The following is a 19,456-nucleotide window of genomic DNA, read 5'->3' as shown; positions in this document are numbered from 1 at the left end:
TCATAATAAAACTGGGTAACTATCGGAGTAACATTTTTAATCTATGTAATCACAAGGTTCACTAGTCATACGAGTAACCACTTGCTCACGAGATCGAACGGATCGAGAGGAGCTGGGTTGAGCTGTCAAGCGATCGAGAGAGTCTCGTGTACCTTCAAATAATAATATTTTATCAGTATCTAACCTTAATTTAATTATTTGTAACCAAATTACTTAAGTACATATGCATGCTCGAGTTTGGCGGTTAATTCGGAGGCTTTTGGTTCGAATTTTGCAAAATGAACTTCGGACTCAGGACATCGAAAAACATAAAATATGACTTTTCTAAAAATTTGACTTTTTGGTCAAAGTCAATGTCACAATCAAACGGTCAACTATGGTCAAAGTCAACGATCAAGTCAGTAATAAGTTAAAGTCAACTGGTTGACTCTGTTTGAGCTGTCTCAACCGAGTTGACTTAACTCGACCCGGTTCGGTCTGACTGGACCGGTTCTAGAATGCTCCTGGATCGACTGGAAAGCCCCACACGCTATTAGAGCATATGGCAGCGCCGGGGCCATTTCGGCTTGTCGATCCTTCCCCGGTCTTCAACACGCTCGAATTAACCACTTTCAAACTTAATTTTGCAACCACACTCGCCAAAACTCACTGGGAAATTAATTTGAAACTTACCCCTAACGAAGGTCGATAGTGACGCGTCGACGAGGAGTGAAACAGACTGGGTTTCAGTCGTACGATGCCAAGGAAGCTGGCGAAGGTGGTAATGAGCAGCGACGATGACTAGATCGGCAACAATCGACGAGAATAGTGGTGCGATTTTGGGTTTTCTGTCGCACGAAAAATCATCGATTCGCGGCGAAAAGAGGTGTTTCATGGCGCAACGATGCTCGGGCTTTGGTTACCGGTCGACGACGAGTCGAATGATGGCAGTGGCAAGCTGAACGGTGGTCGGATGGTGCGGATTTGACGAGGGCCGACGGGGTTTCTTTAACACCCCCAACCCGTACCCGACCCAGATCCGAATCTGAGGTGTCACATTGACTTTTCAAACTTTGACTCTTGACAAAATTCAGAGAAAATTTAAAACTTCCATTAAAATAAAAGCGGTTTATTTACATAAATAGACCAAAATAGCCAAAATCGATCAAAGCATATTCAACTCAATCACTTAGTACATGCCAACTATATTCAAATTAACCAAACACATTTAAATCATCTATTTTTCTGATCTGAAATTTTGCAAATCATATTTCCTTTACACATCATATAACTAGCATGAACTTACCTGGCCTCACTAGTCAATACCGATCTCTAAACTTTCCCCTTGATCGATCTTACTTGTCAATGATTCCAGAACTTGTTTAGGCTCTGTATCTACATAATTATACATTTAAGGCAATTATTAGATACATACACCTTGTAATCCGATACTAACAACTTAAATGAACTTAATAAACTAATATTAACTTTTTCCTTTAGGGGTGTACCGATGCACTATAGGTGCATCGGTACACAAAATAGCTTTGAAGTATTGATGCATCGATGCACCCCTTACTGCATCGATGCACCTTCAAAAATTTGTCTTGGTGCATCGGTGCACACTCATAGTGCATCGATGCATTCCTGGCATTCGATGTTTCTTCTTTTAAGCATGCATCGGTACATATTAAATGTGCACCGATGCATCTTGCCCAGAAATTGCTCTTTAGGCACGAAAATCCATTTAATTAAACTCAAATGCTTCATATTTTATCCCCTTTCAAATTCCTAACTTACATATACATGTTTAAACTCATTTATATTCATTTATCTCATCTTGAACCTTAATATCCTCTCCTCTTTATTAACTTCAAGAATCATACCAGATTTTCAACATGTTTTAAAACTCATTTTATCATTTCATATCTCTTAATTTAACCATTGACAAGTCAAATTCAACTTCAAAATCTATTAACTCCTTCTATTTCACTAATTCACTTAAAAACTCTTCATATTTAATCCTTCATAACTCATCCATTTTGAAGTTTCAACATACTTTAATCTCTAAATAATCTTTCTTAGCACCCCAAGAATCAAAACTAAGCTTAAAACTCAAGAATTAACCAATTGAAATTAAGCTTACATTTGCCATGGAGCTTACGGGAATAAGAAAGCAAGAAGAAGAATAAGCTTCCAGACTTCTCCCTTAAATCCCACGTGTTTTTCCTTAAATAAAGAAGAGAAAATATCTTTAATGTTGAAAAGACCATACTTACCTTCATTCTTTATGTCCTTGCAATTTAATCCACTGCTCAAATAGTCCTATTTAATTTCTTATACTTTTCAATCTTTCAAAAAAAATCAATCCTCACAATTCCAAAATTTCTATTTTAGTCACTAACCTTAATTTTGGGATATTACAATTTCGATTAGGGTTTTAAATTTAAGGATTTTTAGGGTGTTTTTAACCGAGCCTTAAGCCTTAGGTAATATATTTGCCTAAAATAATCAACAATAGTGCCTAACCTAAATTGCTAAGGCATGAGTACCCTCCCAGTGGTTAGGGGTTTGAATCCTCACAGCCACCTAACCCATTTCTTTTATTTTTCTTCGACATAAAATTAGGAAATTTGAGGTTAAGTCACTAAACTTCCTACATCTTTCTAAAATATACTGCAAGTTCCTAAAACTTGCAATTTAGTCCCTAAATTAATTAAATTAATTTAAACTTTTTATATAATTATTATTATTTTAGGGTTGGGACATATTATCTCTCTCATCATCATGCAAAATCTCTAAATCTCTTTAAGCGGTCGAAACTTCAGATGACACAACCCATCGGTTTGATTTAAACAGAGATATAGGTTCATCGACGAATCAAAGGGCGACGATTGAGTGAATGATGGTTGGTAAACAACGAAGCATGGTTTGAGGGGATATAGGATTTTGTGTGACAAGGGGACAATTAACAATTAGGGTTTCGACGACATAAGGGATGAACGATGATAATTAATTTGACAATGCGGGTTCATCGATACTAATGAACCAATAGGTAATTTCGGGATTAATCTTGAAAGATTTAATGATTTTAGGGTTTTTAGAAATTAAGGATTTTAATTTTTTTAACTAAATGAAATTAAAAATCAAGTCATGTGTTAAGCATTCATTGGGTGATATTTTTTTTACAAACGTTGATAGTTATTCCTTAAAATGATAATGAAATAAAACATTAGACACATAATTTAACAAAAGAATATTAAAACACTTAAAAAAATTAAATACTTATTATCTTGATTTTGATTTAAATATAAATATTATTCTTACTTTTACACTTGTATGTGTTATGTCTTGTGTTTTAAAAAAAGTAATTTAATTTATTTTATGAGACAATGAAGTGCATTTATCTTATATTGAAAATGACCAAAGTCATGGTATTTAAAAATAATGTCGTACACATATTATTAAATATGTATTCTGAAAAGAGAATAATGATCATGTGAAACGTCAAACACTTAATTGATGAGATAATTTGGAGGAGCGACAATAAATGTGAGAATTTGATGAATGCATTACGAGATTAAGTGATGGAGAATGTTATATCTTACTGTTTAAAAAAGGAAGACAAATTTGTGATAGAGAATATCATGTCTCATTTCTTAAAAAGGGAGACAAATTTCTTATGAGGGTTGCATAATACATTAATCCCACGTATAAACGAAATGAAATGTCTTAAAGTTTTAAAACAGTAAAACTACACATAAAATATACTTATTTTTAGAAGTTTTTTTTTTTTGAACATTAGAAGTTTGTTTCTTAATATTGTTAGACGCAAATTTTAAACATAAAAAACTTTAGAAAAATGAATTATTCATGTAGACCAACTACAGATAAATTAAAGTTATAATTTTAACTATGTCGAGACATGGATGATCACAAGGAGCAGAAAGAGCAGTTTTGTCCATCCAAAATCGTCATTATTATGTTTCAGATTATGTAAGGCTTGCTCTCATGACAAACTGATTTCATTCAATATACCATTTTCTGCCTTTCCAATAAACAAAAAGCCTTCCTTAAAAAAATAAAAGTAATAAACAAAAAATATCATAATTTTTATTTTATTTTGAACTCGATTAAGTCGAGTAACAACTACCATAAATAACATATATAAAATTAAATAATTCAAACAATTAAATATTATTTTTTAACTTCAAAACTTCATTTATGATAAATTCAAAAAATAAAATAAAAAACTATTACTCTTAAATTAATAGACATGGTTTCATCTTCTTAACCTTGAGGTCGTGGGATCGAGTCCCATGGAGGGCATTTCATAATTTGGAGGTCTCCTACGGATGCTGCTCTCAACCTAGTGTTGGGGGTAGCCTACTATCTTACCTCCCCCTTACCCCATTATATATGGGAACAAGGGACATCCATTTTCATTTTTGTGTCACGCCGATGATACAATTACCATTCTCTGACGTTTTCTCTGATCACTCAAAATATCGATGAATTCGTCTCATTGTATCCTACCACTCTATCAGTTTAGAATTCACCTAAATCATTTTAAAACTCATAAAACTCAACCATAAAATCAGAACTCATAAAACATTAAACCACACTGATATAATATCCACCATCCGATCAAAGTGAAATCAATATATATAACTTATTTCCTTCTTTTATACATTATTATTGTTGAGAGTTGGAAGAAGATGCTTTCATCATTGAGAAATCAAAGCAAATTTGAAATTAAGGGGTTTTCATAAAAAAAATAAGAAACTTTGGGGCCATATCATAAATTTTAAAGAAAAAAAATCTATTCATAACACCGTTAAGTATTTAATGACATAATGATCAAAATAGAAGCAAATTAAAAGTTCAATAAGTAGATTGAAAATTACTAAACTTTAATGGTTGAAATAAACGAGTAAAAAATTTAAGTGATCAAATTTATAATTTATCCTAATTTAAAATGCATACAAAAGTGAGTAGATTTTTTTTAAACAAAAAGTGAGTAGAATTGTTTACCACTTGGTATTTTGAACTAGGAAAAATGCCAAATGGTTCCTTAGGCTTCCACAATTTGGCGTGCAGTATAACCAGTGTTTATTATTATTTTTTTTTTGTATTTTTTCAAAAAAAAAACAATTAATGTTGCAATGTTTGTAACACTTCACATAAAGTATTACATATTATATAACGTTTTACGTTAGTGCTAATTTAATAGAACTTTTTAATATTTCAATAATTGTTATTTTCAGGTGTTACATAATTAATACATTATAAAATGCTAAATTGTAACTGTTAAGTTATTAGAACGTTGTTGTAATGTTCTACGTAATTGTTAATTTATCAGAATTTTTTTGGAAATAAAGGAAGAGCTAAGCTCAAACTGCAAACTATTATTCACAAGCCATCCTCTTCCATCCATAATTTCAGCTGCATCATCTGCCATTATACTAAAAAAATGCAGCAGGTGCCAGGTGGGTGATCATAAGTTCGTAACTATAAAGAACCGGCTCTCTGTTCAATCCGCTCCTCGTTAAAGCATCGGTAGCTCGATTTGCTTCACGAAAAATATGGCCAATTTGAACCTTCCATTATCTATGCCGAAGTTGCAAAATGCTTCGAACAAGGCTGAGTATGTCTCCAGCAATGGTTTCCTCGTTCAAGAGCTGAACTGCAAATGCATTATCGCATTCAACTTGCACTTTTGATAGCCAAGATTCAAAGCCAACACCAATCCATCATATATTCCCCATGGTTCCGCTTCCAAAACTGCGCATATGCCTGCATTTGGGCAGTATCCTATCCTTTGAGAAAACACCTCTCGATCGAGTCTCTAAAAGCCCCTCCTGCAGATGTTATACATTTGTGCCTTGTTTGCGTGCTCCGTCGGTGTTCAGTTTGATCCAATCCGGGTTAGGTTTCTTGCAGCCAACTTTTATTGGTCCTTGCATCATGTTAGACTGGTTTGGAGCTTACACCACATTTTTTTTCACAAAGCAATCACTATAGTACAATCACCCGAAACGTGGAGGTTCATTTCAATTCGTAGCCACGTATACGACAAAAGGGATCCGATGCCGTACCTCTCCGGTACCGCCCTATATTTGGTAGCAAATTATCAAGCAAAATAATCAAGATCTTGCCGTTACTAGACCAACGCCACATGCAACATCTTAACCTGGTCTGGTTTGGAAAGACAGCTTCAGCATTTTTGAAATCAGCCCTGCAAAATAGCACATTGTCATCAGCAAAAAATTAGATGAGATATGATTAGACCTTTTCGTGAGAGGCGAATTGGATACCATTCTTTCTCTGCCACCGCACTTAAGCTTGGTAAACTCTATTGTTAGCTCTTTATTTTTACACTAATATTTTAAATATAATTTTTTAAATTCATTATTTTTTTCATTTAGAACAATGTAAAACTGATTAAACTTTATTTATTTAATATTATTAGTACTTTAATATGTAAAATTAGATATATTTAAATATTTAATATGTCCTTATAAAATAATAGGGTAAACTACCCATTTGGCCACCCACCTATTACTTAGTTTATATTTTGATAACTAAATTATTATTATGTTTTAAATCATACCTAATATTACGTTTTTATTCTATTTTTATCACCTACTGTTAAAAAAATAATTGTGATGCTGATGTGTTACCATAAAATAATACATCCTTATAGAAAAAATAATTTAGAAATCCCACAACAACATCTTCGTTAATTTTTTTAATAGTGGGTCACCAAAACGTAATGTTAAGTATGATGTTGAAAAAAATAACAGTTAAGTGACCAAAATAAAAATTAAGTAATAGGTGCATGACTAAATAGGTAGCTTACTCAAAATAATAATGTAAAATTTAACTCAACTATAAAATACCTACAAAATGTTCAAAAATATAAAAAAGATTGAAACCCCAAACATAATTCGACCCATAAATGATCCAACATGTAAATGGCCCAACAACTTTCCTAATCCTCAAAAATCTGCACCGTCCATTTAAACACACCAGAACATCCGGCACCCTCAGTCCACATTCTACTCTGAGATTATACCGTAGCGTAATCCTGGCAATGAGTGAGTGGCACTTCTGTAAATATATACCTTAATTCCAAAGCATTTCTTCTCTGTCTGAACCTTATTCATATATTGTTGACATCACAATTAACACACACAAAGAAGAGTCTCTATTTCTCTCTATCACAAGCGCGACCTCGATCTAGAGCTTCTTCTTGTTTAATTTTTATTTGCAAGAATGGTGAGTTTAATTTCTTGATCTGTTTGATTCCGCATTAGATCTGGTTCGAAGCCCGCCGGATTTGGAGTTTTTTTTTCTCAATTTTCTGTTCAATATATGGAATCGGAATTGCGAAGATTTCTGAATTATTTTTAGTTCGAGTTTTACTTGCTTTGCAAGTCGCCATTTTCTGTTTTCTGTTAATTTCACTACTGTGCAACTGAGCCGGACAATTAGGGATTTGAATATAGTTAAGATCTGCCGCGTTATTTTTCTTTTTCGCTTTTCCTTTATGAATGTTTGGATATTGATCCGACGGTTTAGAATTGGCCTCTTATTGAATGAGTTTGATTTAGGATATCTTTCTTGACTTCGGCTAATTCTGTTTTTTCTTTTTTGCTTTGGCGTTTAACAGCCACTCAGACTTGAAATCAAGGTACGTGTTATTCATTTCATTTCGAGTTCCATTATATGTGTTGATTAGATCTTCTTGTTTTTTTTGGTAAGGGTGTGTGTTAATTTGTATGGTAACATTCTTTATTGTGATGTTTGGATTAGAGGAAACTTGCTCAAAGATCAGAGAGAGTAAAATCTGTAGATCTCCATCCTACTGAACCATGGTAATTTCAACCCTTAATTAGTTTCCTTTATTTGAATTTTATCTTTTCAAGCTTGAAGATGACGTATGATATATTGTGATTGTCATTGAAGGATTCTAGCAAGTTTGTATTCTGGAACTGTGTGTATTTGGAACTACCAGTCACAGGTACGCAAGTTTTGTATTTTGTAAATAGTTGTCAAAACTAGAAGTTTTGCTGTGTTCCATGGTAGTTAAGTGGCAGAGCTGGAAAATAGGTGAAATGGTGGACATATTTGATGGTCACAATTAATACATGAAATTTAGTTGAATATTATATATATTTTAGTAGGAAATGAACAATTTTGTAAAGTTCATCACCAAGCTTGATTTTATGTTACTATTTGAAGCATTGTTCCCACCTTCTGTCATAGTGCACTTCCTTGGGTGTTGTGGGGTGCATGGATTAAAAAAAAGATTGGACCACTGGTTCAATCAGGAACTGGAGGCTTGATCTGGTATGGGGCCTGGAACCAGAGATTGGTTGAACCAGTAAAAACCTGTTCAACCTGTATTTCTTATGAGTACATCCCTATTAAATCCTCCTATTGAATTTTTGAACTTTGAGCCTTTAATGAAACAGATCACTTTTACAAATTTCTTAACCATTGACTTTTAATCCATTTTGTACAAATATTCTGAATTCAATTGAACTGTTTTCCATGAGTTGCTCCTTAACCCAAAATCTTACACCATATAGCTCCCACATGGTTCTATTTTCCAACTAATCTATCATTCTTAGTTTTCCTGTAAGTGTTATATTATTTGCAAATCTACAAGCAGAAACTTTGCTTATCTAATGAACATAAGAACATGGATTTTTTTAGCTCTCTCTCTCTATATATGGCTAGTCCTGTATCTGTAAGACTTCTTTTTTGCTTGTCTCATTTTTTTTGTTTCTTTTTATTGAACAATACAAGTTCCATTTTCCCTTTGACAAGATTATTCAAATATAGGTCTATAGATTATTTTTTTTTAATTTCATGGAATCTAATTGGTATGAAGTTTTGAGTTCTTAACATGTTATTTATGTAGTATTAGGCTTATTTAGAACCTTTTGTATTGTTTGGACTTTTCACTTATTGATGAGTGTTACTGTTAACCTGGTGCACAGACCATGGCTCAGTCATTTGAGGTCACTGAGTTGCCAGGTATGTAGTTATCTGTTTATGTGGTGACTTATCTTAATCTGATGATACTGTTTTCCCATTTATGGTTGCATTATGATGGAATTTATTATCATTTTCTGAACTCGACATCTTGCATTTGCAGTTAGGTCGGCCAGATTTGTTGCACGCAAACAATGGGTTGTTGCTGGAGCTGATGATATGTTTATTCGTGTATACAATTACAACACCATGGATAAGGTCAAAGTATTTGAGGCACATACTGATTACATTAGATGTGTGGCTGTCCATCCTACTCTTCCATATGTGTTGTCATCATCTGATGACATGCTCATAAAACTTTGGGACTGGGAGAAGGGTTGGGTGTGTACTCAGATATTTGAGGGACATTCCCATTATGTCATGCAAGTGACTTTTAATCCCAAAGATACTAATACTTTTGCCAGTGCATCTCTTGACCGTACCATAAAGGTATAAAGGGCTTTCTATTTGTAGGGTTTTCATTATATTTCTACTTCGTTTGGTATAGCCATGCTAAATTTGCTTTGATTCTGTTTGAACTTATAGATTTGGAACCTTGGATCCCCGGACCCAAATCTTACTTTGGATGCCCACCAGAAAGGTGTAAATTGTGTTGATTACTTTACAGGTGGTGATAAGCCCTACCTGATCACTGGGTCTGATGATCACACTGCTAAGGTAAGCAGATACTAATCGTATTCTGCTATCTTTTTCATCTTAAATAAATACTGAAGGAACTGTTAACAAATAAATCCCATGGATGCAGGTATGGGACTACCAGACCAAGAGTTGCATTCAGACATTGGAAGGCCACACACACAATGTTTCTGCAGTTTGTTTCCATCCTGAACTTCCAATTATTATTACTGGTTCCGAGGATGGGACAGTTCGCATCTGGCATGCTACCACATATAGGTGATTCTTGGGATAGAAGATATTTCCTCTCTTTTTTTTTTCCTGTGGCCATTTATTTTTTGGATAGTCAGGAAATTAAGAAATGTGGAGGAAACTTGAATCATTATGCAGGAACATAACTAAATTACCATTTAAATTTTTTTAGTGCCTATTTGTTTTGTGATTGGGGTGATTTTTTCCGGTTCTCTTTCTGCAATCTGCATAAATATCAAGGTTCCATTTCATTCCTCAATTCATTAGTTAGATCTTTTTTGATAGGAATAGAAGGCCTCATTAAACCTCCCTCATAATTGTCTCTATTAAGGAGACAAGTAGCGGAAGGAGGAAAAGAGTGCCTTAGTATATTAATACCAACAATTACATAAGACCAAACATTACAATTCATTAGTTAGATCTAGAAATTCATATTCTAGAGCCATATTGGTGCATTACCAGTTATAGTTTGTCCTCGTTTGCTTAACGTTTTAGTGCTTTGTTAGGATATTTTGATCTTAATAGGCTTTTATGTATGCGGTGATATCTTCAAATTCTTCAAGCTTTTGATTTTTTTGACCAATTCATTTGTTTTCAGGCTTGAAAATACATTGAATTATGGTCTTGAGAGAGTTTGGGCAGTTGGATATATAAAAGGTTCCCGGAGGTAATTACTTTTGGTTAAATCATGATCTTAATAGGCTTTTATGTATGCGGTGATATCTTCAAATTCTTCAAGCTTTGATTTTTTTGACCAATTCATTTGTTTTCAGGCTTGAAAATACATTGAATTATGGTCTTGAGAGAGTTTGGGCAGTTGGATATATAAAAGGTTCCCGGAGGTAATTACTTTTGGTTAAATCATGCACAACTGGTTTATGTTTATTTTCTTTGTTTTCTTCTTCAGTTTTTTAAATATTTAAATGCTAGTATAATTTATTTTGGTCATTAAATGCTTGAATTGAATAGTGCATTCCATTATTTTTTGAGCATGTCTATGTGCTCATTGAAGGTTAAAAACAATTATTTTAGGTTGTTTGACCTGAGTCCTTTAGTTGCATGTTTCTTTTTTAATTGATTAGTTTGCATGATACTTCTTTCTTAATCTGCTATGTCTAAAAGGCTAAGTGTACAATGTAATTCTATCTTACAGGATTGTGATTGGGTATGATGAAGGAACTATTATGGTGAAAATTGGCCGTGAAGTTCCTGTAGCAAGTATGGATAACAGTGGGAAAGTCATATGGGCTAAGCACAATGAAATTCAAACTGTGAATATTAAGAGTGTAGGAGCAGATTTTGAGGTAAAAATATTTGTTGTAAAATATTTCTCTCTCTGCATTCTTTTTGCGACTTTTGGTAAAATATTTCTCTTCTTAAGATGCTTTTTTAATATGGTTTCTAGGTTACCGATGGAGAAAGATTGCCCTTGGCTGTTAAGGAATTAGGGACATGTGATCTATATCCTCAAGTGAGTTGATGCTTTCTAGCCTTATTTAAATGAATTTGAGCATAAGATTAAGGGTCACGCCTAAAATATGTTGATTAATTCATTTTGTAAGTAGTGCTTATGCTTGGATTTTTTGTACAACCATTTACTCTTTTTTCTACCTGGTTCTTCTCAGAGTTTAAAGCATAACCCAAATGGTAGGTTTGTTGTTGTCTGTGGAGATGGTGAGTACATCATATATACAGCGTTAGCATGGAGAAATAGGTCCTTTGGTTCAGCATTGGAATTCGTTTGGTCATCTGATGGAGAGTATGCTGTCAGAGAAAGCTCATCAAAGATCAAGATTTTCAGCAAAAATTTCCAGGTTTGCACTATTTTGTCATTTGGATGGTTTCTTGTCATAAAATGTATATTTCTTACCCTAAGAAAAGTTGCACACTTTGTTTTCACTTGTTGAAAAATATGTTACAAAAAACATATCGATTGCAGCTGGAAAGATGAATTTAAAAGAATGAATAAAATTTTGGGTTGGAATGGGGTTTCAGTTCTTCTGAAAATCTTATGTTGTAAATGGACAAGCAATTCTACAAGTGTCTTTAATTATGATTATTTAGTTGTCATGTTATTATGATGGTTTCTCTACATTGGAGTTTTATCTAATACCACGTCCGAGATTCTTTTTAACAGTTTGGTGGTATTGACGAGGATTTAACATTTTCAGGAAAAGAAGAGTGTCCGGCCTACCTTCTCTGCTGAGCGTATTTTTGGGGGCACTTTACTGGCAATGTGCTCTAGTGATTTTATTTGTTTTTATAGTTGGGCCGAGTGCAGGTTGATTCGTCGGATTGATGTTACTGTTAAAGTAAGCTAAAAAGCTCTATGAACCACATTTGCCGCTTCTTGGCTATGTTGAATCTTAAATGTAGTTTTGTTTATGTTATTGAAAATGTCAGAATCTTTACTGGGCCGATAGCGGTGACTTGGTGGCAATTGCCAGTGATACATCTTTTTATATCCTAAAGTACAATGTAAGTCTCTTTATATTTTCTGCTTATTAGATATGCAAAACATATTGCACCGTGGACCCTTCTTTTGTCTGTTAACGCATGCATGCTTTCATGCGGTCTTACAGAACTGAATTTAATATTTTCATGTTGCAGCGGGATGTAGTTCAATCGTCCTTAGATAGTGGAACACCAGTTGATGAACAAGGAGTTGAGGATGCATTTGAGCTTCTTCATGAAACCAATGAACGTGTCAGGACTGGAATATGGGTTGGGGACTGTTTCATTTACAATAATTCTTCATGGAGACTTAATTACTGTGTTGGTGGAGAGGTATTTCTGTTCTGCTTATCATTTCCTTGAAAGTGTTCCATAGGCTTAAATGCATTTGGTTTTGTAACTTTTAACAGTTTCATTTTGATGATGCAATGGTTTTAGGTCACCACAATGTTTCATTTGGACCGTCCTATGTACTTGTTGGGATATCTTGCAAGTCAAAGTCGGGTGTATGTGATAGACAAAGAATTTAAGTAAGACAACTGGCAATGACTAATTTTCACGTCTAAATCACTTGTTAATTTTTTGTTTGAAAATACATTTTCAATGTGTATTTATTCTCATCTTTGTCATATGTTACAGTGTAATGGGATACACATTACTTCTCAGCCTGATTGAGTACAAGACACTTGTGATGCGTGGAGACCTGGAAAGGGCCAATGAGATTTTACCTTCAATTCCTAAAGAGCATCATAATAGGTGTGTAAAAATATATAAAGAATCTTCCTTCCATTCTCAAAGACTTTGTTGGTCATTTTCTAGTATTAACCATTCATGTTGTATATTCCTTTTCCTTCATTTTCTAGTATTCTTGCTACTATTCCAAATCTGGTTGGAGATGTAGGATTTATCTCTTCTCCATTGTTTTTCCTTCATTCCTTCTTAATTTGGACTTTTGGTTTTTGTTAATAATTCATGTTCCTTGAGATTGGAATTTGTTTTCATGTGTTAATGTCCTCCGTTGTATATCTTTATATTGAGAAACTCAGAATTCCAGATCTAGTAGGTAGGTGAATAGAAGGCTGGTCCTTTTATCTTTCCCTCTTCTTTCTTTCCTGAAAGCTATTTATTTTATAACTTTTTTGTGTTCAGTTTCTCTTTTTTTAAGTTTTGATTGTTGAAACATTTCTTGGATCTAGTTGACAGTTTGTTCTGATTGGTAGTGTTGCTCGTTTCCTGGAATCACGAGGTATGATAGAGGATGCTCTTGAAGTAGCTACGGACCCTGATTATAGATTTGAGCTTGCCATTCAGCTTGGTAAATTAGAGATTGCTAGGGTACGTTTTTTGATCCTTTTTTTTATGGTAGTGCAACTTATATCTTTTGTTTTCTTGAAAATTTTTGTAATATATTCCGTGTTGTATTAAGCTTTGATTGTGCTTTTAAACAAAAAATTTTAGCCTCACTCTGGTTTTTTTTTTCTTATGTAGGAAATAGCCACAGAAGCGCAGAGTGAGTCTAAATGGAAGCAGTTAGGAGAATTGGCTATGTCCACTGGAAAGGTGTTTTATATTCTCTAAATTGAGAAAAAAATTCAGCGCCATTTCTTTCTGTTATGATTGTCAGATCATGATTCTCCCATCACCTATTTTAGTAGTTTTCTCTTGCCTTTTATTTTGTGTCATGATGTTGTCGCAAGTCAATTTGTAAATGTCCAATGTTTTTTCTCTTGAATGGAATCTCTCTTAAGGATGTAGGAATAGCTAGTTTTACCTTTCAGTAAATTAGTTTTCAATTTGTCTTTGTTGTTTATTAACTGCTGAATGAAATGTTAGTAAGTCTTGTCGTACTCACTTAGTGTCGACTTAATTCTGGATGTTGTATATCACCATTTTCCAATGTGGATTTTGAAATTTTTAATGCATTTGTTTTGTAAATTAAGCCTAATGCATGTGCACGTCTTAAAGATTGTTAGTTTTAGTTTTAGATGATGCCTTCTCTCCTTATTTATGAATCTTTTATATTAGTTATGCTAAACTTGTCATTGCAGCTAGAACTGGCTGAACGATGCATGAAGCATGCAATGGATCTGAGTGGTTTATTGCTGCTTTATTCCTCTCTAGGAGATGCTGAAGGAATATCAAGACTTGCATCTCTTTCCAAAGAACGAGGAAAGAACAATGTTGCTTTTCTTTGTTTATTTTTGTTGGGTAAATTGGAGGATTGCCTTCAGCTTTTTGGTGGAAAGGTAATTCCTTATCAAGTGCCTGAAACAAAAGACTGTCATTCATGGATATATTGAAATATTCCTTTTACAGCAACCGGATACCAGAGGCTGCTCTGATGGCACGATCTTATCTTCCAAGCAAGGTTTCAGAGATTGTAGCAATTTGGAGAAAAGACCTCAACAAGATTAGTTGCTATTATTTGTTTCTCCGGTGTCTTCTTCATGCTTTATTATTGATGTGCTGGGTTAACTGTATCATGCATAACCTTCTGTTTGTTTTGATTGCCCTTGTTTGATTGCCTGTACAGTATTACAGAATTCATAATATTGCATGCCTATAATAAAAATGGCGAAGCACTATTCCTTCCTCTATTTCTATTTTTCATTTCCTTGCTTATCATGCATGAATCAAGCATGTCTCAACATTGCTCCGATTACCATTGTCAAAATATCTATTTCTGTCATGTTATCCTGGAGTAAACCAGTACAGTTCAACTTCTTGCCTTATGTTTAGAAAGTTTGGTATGAAATTCCATGTATCTTTATCTAAACACTAAGAAAACGGTCTTGCCCTTTTTCTTTTTTCTAATATTGTGGCATTAAAGTACTGCTGATTGCTGAAATGTTAAGTGGGTTTTTTTTTGTTCTAATAAACCAATGGTGGTAAAAGCATTTTGAATCTGTTTAGTTGTACAAGAGAAATAACATTTTAATTTTACCATATCCTTGCAACATGAATCTATGAGGCTTACATGTTTCTTGTAATCATGTTGAAATATACATTTCCTAACTTTTTATTATTTATATTTGTTGTTTAGTGTTAGTGTTTTAGATTGCAAAATGACGATGATATTTTTACATAATTTGCAGGTTAATCCAAAAGCTGCTGAATCTTTGGCTGACCCTAAAGAGTATCCCAACTTGTTTGAGGATTGGGAACTTTCTCTCTCTGTTGAATCCAAAGTGGCAGAAACAAGGTATTAGACACGATTCCCTTCTTTTATATATTGTTATTTGTTACTGTTTTCTAGTCAATTTTGTCAAACATCACTCATTTCTGTTAAATATTGTTACTTCTTTTGTGTTATCTCTTTGGATAAAGCATTTCTAGATTCCAGTGGTTTGGTCCTTTTTAGTTGCTCTATAATTTTTTTATCACTGTTGGTTGCAAAGCCTTGCAGTTGACACATCCTGTTTTCCCGTTTCACATGGATATGCTATTAACTTTGAATTGGTTTTAGGGGAGTTTATCCTCCTGCAGCAGATTATTTGAACCATGGTGTTGGATCAAAGATGGCACTTGTGGAGGCTTTCAGAAGCATGCAAATTGAGGATGAGGTGCCTCATGAAAATGGTGAACTTGATCATGAGGTATAGAATCCATATGTATCTGTTTTTCTTTAAATTCTGCAACATATTGAACATAGGAATTGCTTTTTAGTGGACCAGGATTATGGCTTGATTTTTATTGTCTGTCCTTTATTTGGTGAGCATCACAGGCGGCAGGACCAAATGGTCATGTTCAGAACACAGAGGAGCAGAATGGAGAAGATGGTAGTCAAGAGGAGCCTGTTGTTGTTGATGCTGATTCTAACGATGGTGCAGTACTCGTTAACGGTAACGAGCATGAAGAAGAGTGGGGTACGAATAATGAAGGAACCCGGTCAGCCTAAAAGCAATTGGTTGGGGCAGTGTGAAATCAAATTTTGTCTCTGGTGATTAATTGTTTCTAGCGTGCCATCTCTAACCGCTCTCCATTTTGGGCTTCTCTGACTTATTTTTTGTGATTCATTTTGTTGCAACTACTAATTGAGCACTCTTACCACCGACTTCTAAACATTTTTCTTGAACCGTTTTAATCTCACTATTTGGAATTTGATGTTTTATGCTTGTTGCTAATATCTCCTTCGATCGTATTGGCAACTTTGTGCCCCAAACTTGGGAAAGAGCAAGTTAATCTGATGCGTATTGATATTGACTAATATGGTACTCAACTGCTTATCCATTGGCTTCTGATCCCTTCGCCCCTGTAAACTGTTCTTATCTAATTAGCGTTGGTGCAATCAAATTTTTTGCATTCTAACATCAAAATTTTTTATGTTTATTTTTGCATTACGGAAAACCTTATAACAGTAATGAGAATCTGAAACTTTGTTAGTCTTTTTGATGTGGCGTTTTTGGTAGTTTTTTGGTTCTGTTCATCCCTAGATTCTTACTTTTTATCGTTTTTCCTCATGTTGGCAGTGCTTACACCAGACCACTAGGTTTCATGAAGACATTCAGTTTGAGCTCCATTTAACATGTACTGAAGGTGAGAATTTTTTGCTATTGCTATTACTATTACTATTTTTGCCGGCCAAGGGGAAAACATTATTAATCATGTCAATCAGAAACTGAGAATTCACTTGATCCATGACCTAGTTTTTGTTTGGGAAGTATGCATCTTGACCTTTTGGTATTGAATCACTCCGTTAAAGAACTTTTACTTTTATTAGAGTGGGGCTACTTATGATTCATTTCTGATTATTCTTTTTTTTTTTTGATAAAAAAGGAGGCCTCGTTAAAAAAACCCTTCATAACCGTCAAGCTACCAAGTACAAGAAGAGTACAATACCACCAAACACAACCTGACTAACACCTCAACAATGAACAACATTAAACTACAGAAACACAACAATGACCATACCCAAACTCAAGAAAACTATATCCTAAAAACAATCAACCAAACGCAAGCATAACACAATTGACAAATATAACCAAAACTTCCCCAAATACAACAAACTCAATGCAACAAATATATCCCAACCAATTAGCCTATCCCTAGCTTAGCAAATTCATTCGCTTCCCAGTTAGCTGCTCTCAACACATGCCTAACAATAACACCTTTATCAACCACAATTGAGACAATATCTTTAACTATGGACAAGACCAACGGGGTGGTGGTAGCAGGATTTTTGATCCAATCCACAACCACAACACTATCGGATTCTAAAATAAGCCTTCGATTCGCCGGCATCCCCTACTCCAAGAAAAGCATCAGCCCTCTATTAATTGCCATCAATTCTGCCAGAATTGGAGGGTCAAACCCAACTCTCTCTGAGAAAGATCCTAACACCACACCTTTCTTGTCTCTGAGCAGCCCACCAATGCCACCTTTCAGCCACACTCTCCTATAGCACCATCCACGTTCACTTTAACAAAATCGGGTGGAGGCATATACCAACTCACAAAATTTGAAGGGTTCCTTTCAGAACTCGAAGCACGATCAACTAATGAAGGATCCCCTACTAGGCTATCAAAAGAAATCAACACTTTAGGAAATTTTGAAGTAAACCATGTTGCCACTCTATACCTCGTGAGAAAAGATAATAGGGGAAAATCCAGCTTCCCTTTATTAAAAACGATATCATTCCTCATCTTCCAAATTGATCACAAAACAGCTCCTAGGATGAACCCCCAAATGATTGATCGAGACACAAGGTCAAACCAAGCGGAAATCAACGCAGCAGGACACTCAGGAATAGCAAAAAAAACCTTCCAAAGCCGCAAAAAACTCACCCATAAACCCCATGACACTTTACACGAAACAAACAAATGAAAAACAGTTTCCTGAACCAACCCGCAAAACGGACAAGATGGATCTTCAATCCCTTGCACCCCACGTTTAATTAAGTCAAAGGCTTTGACTGCTACCTTCTTGTGCACCACTTGCCAGACAAAAGTTTCGACCGAGGAGGAGCCACACCAGACCACACGTCTTAACCACACATTTCTAATTATTCTGGAATAGACTTAGACAATAAGTGTAATTATTTACCAAGTGTGGTTCCCTAATCTTTTATCATCTTTACCGTATTAACTTCTTATTTGTTAACCATCAGATTTCGAAGTAGAAGCTAGAAAGATGTGAAATATAAGGGCTGGTTTGTCTTTGCATTCCTGATGATTTGGATCTTGTGAGCACATTGAGTTTTGGGATGGAGCGTATACCAGTTATTTGGTTAGCTTTCAAATTATGATTTTAGTTGCCTGTCATCTAAAGTTTTAGCATATTCTTTCCGAGGCATTCCGTCCTAAAAAGAAATCTTGTGCCATAGCGAATGTCGAAATAATGAGAATTATTGACGATTACCGACATTTTATGTTGTTTTAACATTTAGATACTATTTTTTTATTTCCCACTTGAGGTGTTGAATCTTGTGGTTGGGATATTTGGGGATTCTTTATTCCTCTCGGCATTTGAAACTTGTACTGTAAACATAGATCTACATAAAGCGTATAATGTTGTTCAATCACAATCACTACTATTCTTGCTCTTCTTCCTCCTGCGCTCTGCAGCACAACTGTCCTATATTTGTCATTTTAGTGGGCGAACTCAACATCACATCGAACCTGAAGTTTCCCATTTGGTACGAGAGTCACACAAGTTGAAAGTACGAAGAAAATAAAACAAATATTAAATTTGTATTTTGGATATTTTTCATGCAATTGTTCCAAAGATGAATCAGGCATGTGGATGAGTTATGTAACCAGAAAAACATGTCCGTATAGGACATTAATTTGAATATCCGTAGACTTTTAAGAATTTTAAAATTTTATTAAAATGAAAAAGTGAAAGGAATTTCCTCTCTGACAACACGTAAGGACCTTCAATTTTTTCTAAGATCAAGTGAAGTGGCTTGCAGCGAGGCCGGGAGTTCCAACATGTACGGATCAATTTAAATAAAATTATGGTTTTGAGATTTATCATATATTTGACTTTTAAAAAAAATCATTTGATAAACTTTGAACCTTAACTCTTTATTTTAGTATTAATAAATTTTTAGCTTCGTAGATTGAAAAGTTTTACTTTTTATTTGATCTCTATC

General features: G+C 34.4%; 1 protein-coding gene across 4 annotated transcripts; it reads left to right on the top strand.

Moving 5' to 3' along the window:
• The first annotated feature begins 7,136 nt into the window (after nucleotides 1–7,136).
• On the top strand, nucleotides 7,137–18,889 carry LOC120190319 (coatomer subunit beta'-2-like). Of its 4 annotated transcripts, XM_039193408.1 has the most exons (26): nucleotides 7,138–7,257; nucleotides 7,652–7,672; nucleotides 7,795–7,856; nucleotides 7,948–8,002; nucleotides 8,988–9,024; nucleotides 9,146–9,471; nucleotides 9,568–9,699; nucleotides 9,788–9,936; nucleotides 10,508–10,576; nucleotides 11,063–11,213; nucleotides 11,315–11,380; nucleotides 11,535–11,723; nucleotides 12,081–12,221; nucleotides 12,313–12,387; nucleotides 12,520–12,696; nucleotides 12,802–12,893; nucleotides 13,003–13,119; nucleotides 13,584–13,698; nucleotides 13,852–13,923; nucleotides 14,412–14,601; nucleotides 14,673–14,773; nucleotides 15,459–15,565; nucleotides 15,830–15,959; nucleotides 16,088–16,229; nucleotides 16,833–16,899; nucleotides 18,470–18,889. In XM_039193408.1, the coding sequence occupies exons 1-25, from the start codon at nucleotides 7,255–7,257 to the stop codon at nucleotides 16,850–16,852; spliced, it is 2,739 nt and encodes a 912-aa protein (XP_039049339.1). In that variant the 5' UTR covers nucleotides 7,138–7,254; the 3' UTR covers nucleotides 16,853–16,899; nucleotides 18,470–18,889. The 4 variants fall into 4 exon arrangements, 1 of the variants encoding a protein (XP_039049339.1); XR_005522608.1 differs by lacking the exons at nucleotides 10,508–10,576; nucleotides 16,088–16,229; nucleotides 16,833–16,899; nucleotides 18,470–18,889 and adding an exon at nucleotides 10,683–10,751 and having other exon boundaries at nucleotides 7,137–7,257; nucleotides 14,412–14,609; nucleotides 14,680–14,773; nucleotides 15,830–15,857; XR_005522606.1 differs by lacking the exons at nucleotides 16,088–16,229; nucleotides 16,833–16,899; nucleotides 18,470–18,889 and having other exon boundaries at nucleotides 7,137–7,257; nucleotides 14,412–14,609; nucleotides 14,680–14,773; nucleotides 15,830–15,857.
• The last annotated feature ends 567 nt before the right edge of the window (nucleotides 18,890–19,456 follow it).

This window comes from Hibiscus syriacus, unplaced genomic scaffold (assembly GCF_006381635.1).
Source record: "Hibiscus syriacus cultivar Baekdansim isolate YM2019G1 unplaced genomic scaffold, ASM638163v2 tig00116962_pilon, whole genome shotgun sequence".
Taxonomy (NCBI): Eukaryota; Viridiplantae; Streptophyta; class Magnoliopsida; order Malvales; family Malvaceae; genus Hibiscus; species Hibiscus syriacus.
This window is presented reverse-complemented; position numbering and strand designations above follow the sequence as displayed.

What these genes read in the sequence shown, in the direction of transcription:
- LOC120190319 (XM_039193408.1), top strand. An exon ending in CTGATGATCACACTGCTAAG is followed by an intron (nt 9,700 to 9,787) that starts GTAAGCAGATAC and finishes CCATGGATGCAG; the next exon opens with GTATGGGACTACCAGACCAA. An exon ending in TGGCATGCTACCACATATAG is followed by an intron (nt 9,937 to 10,507) that starts GTGATTCTTGGG and finishes ATTTGTTTTCAG; the next exon opens with GCTTGAAAATACATTGAATT.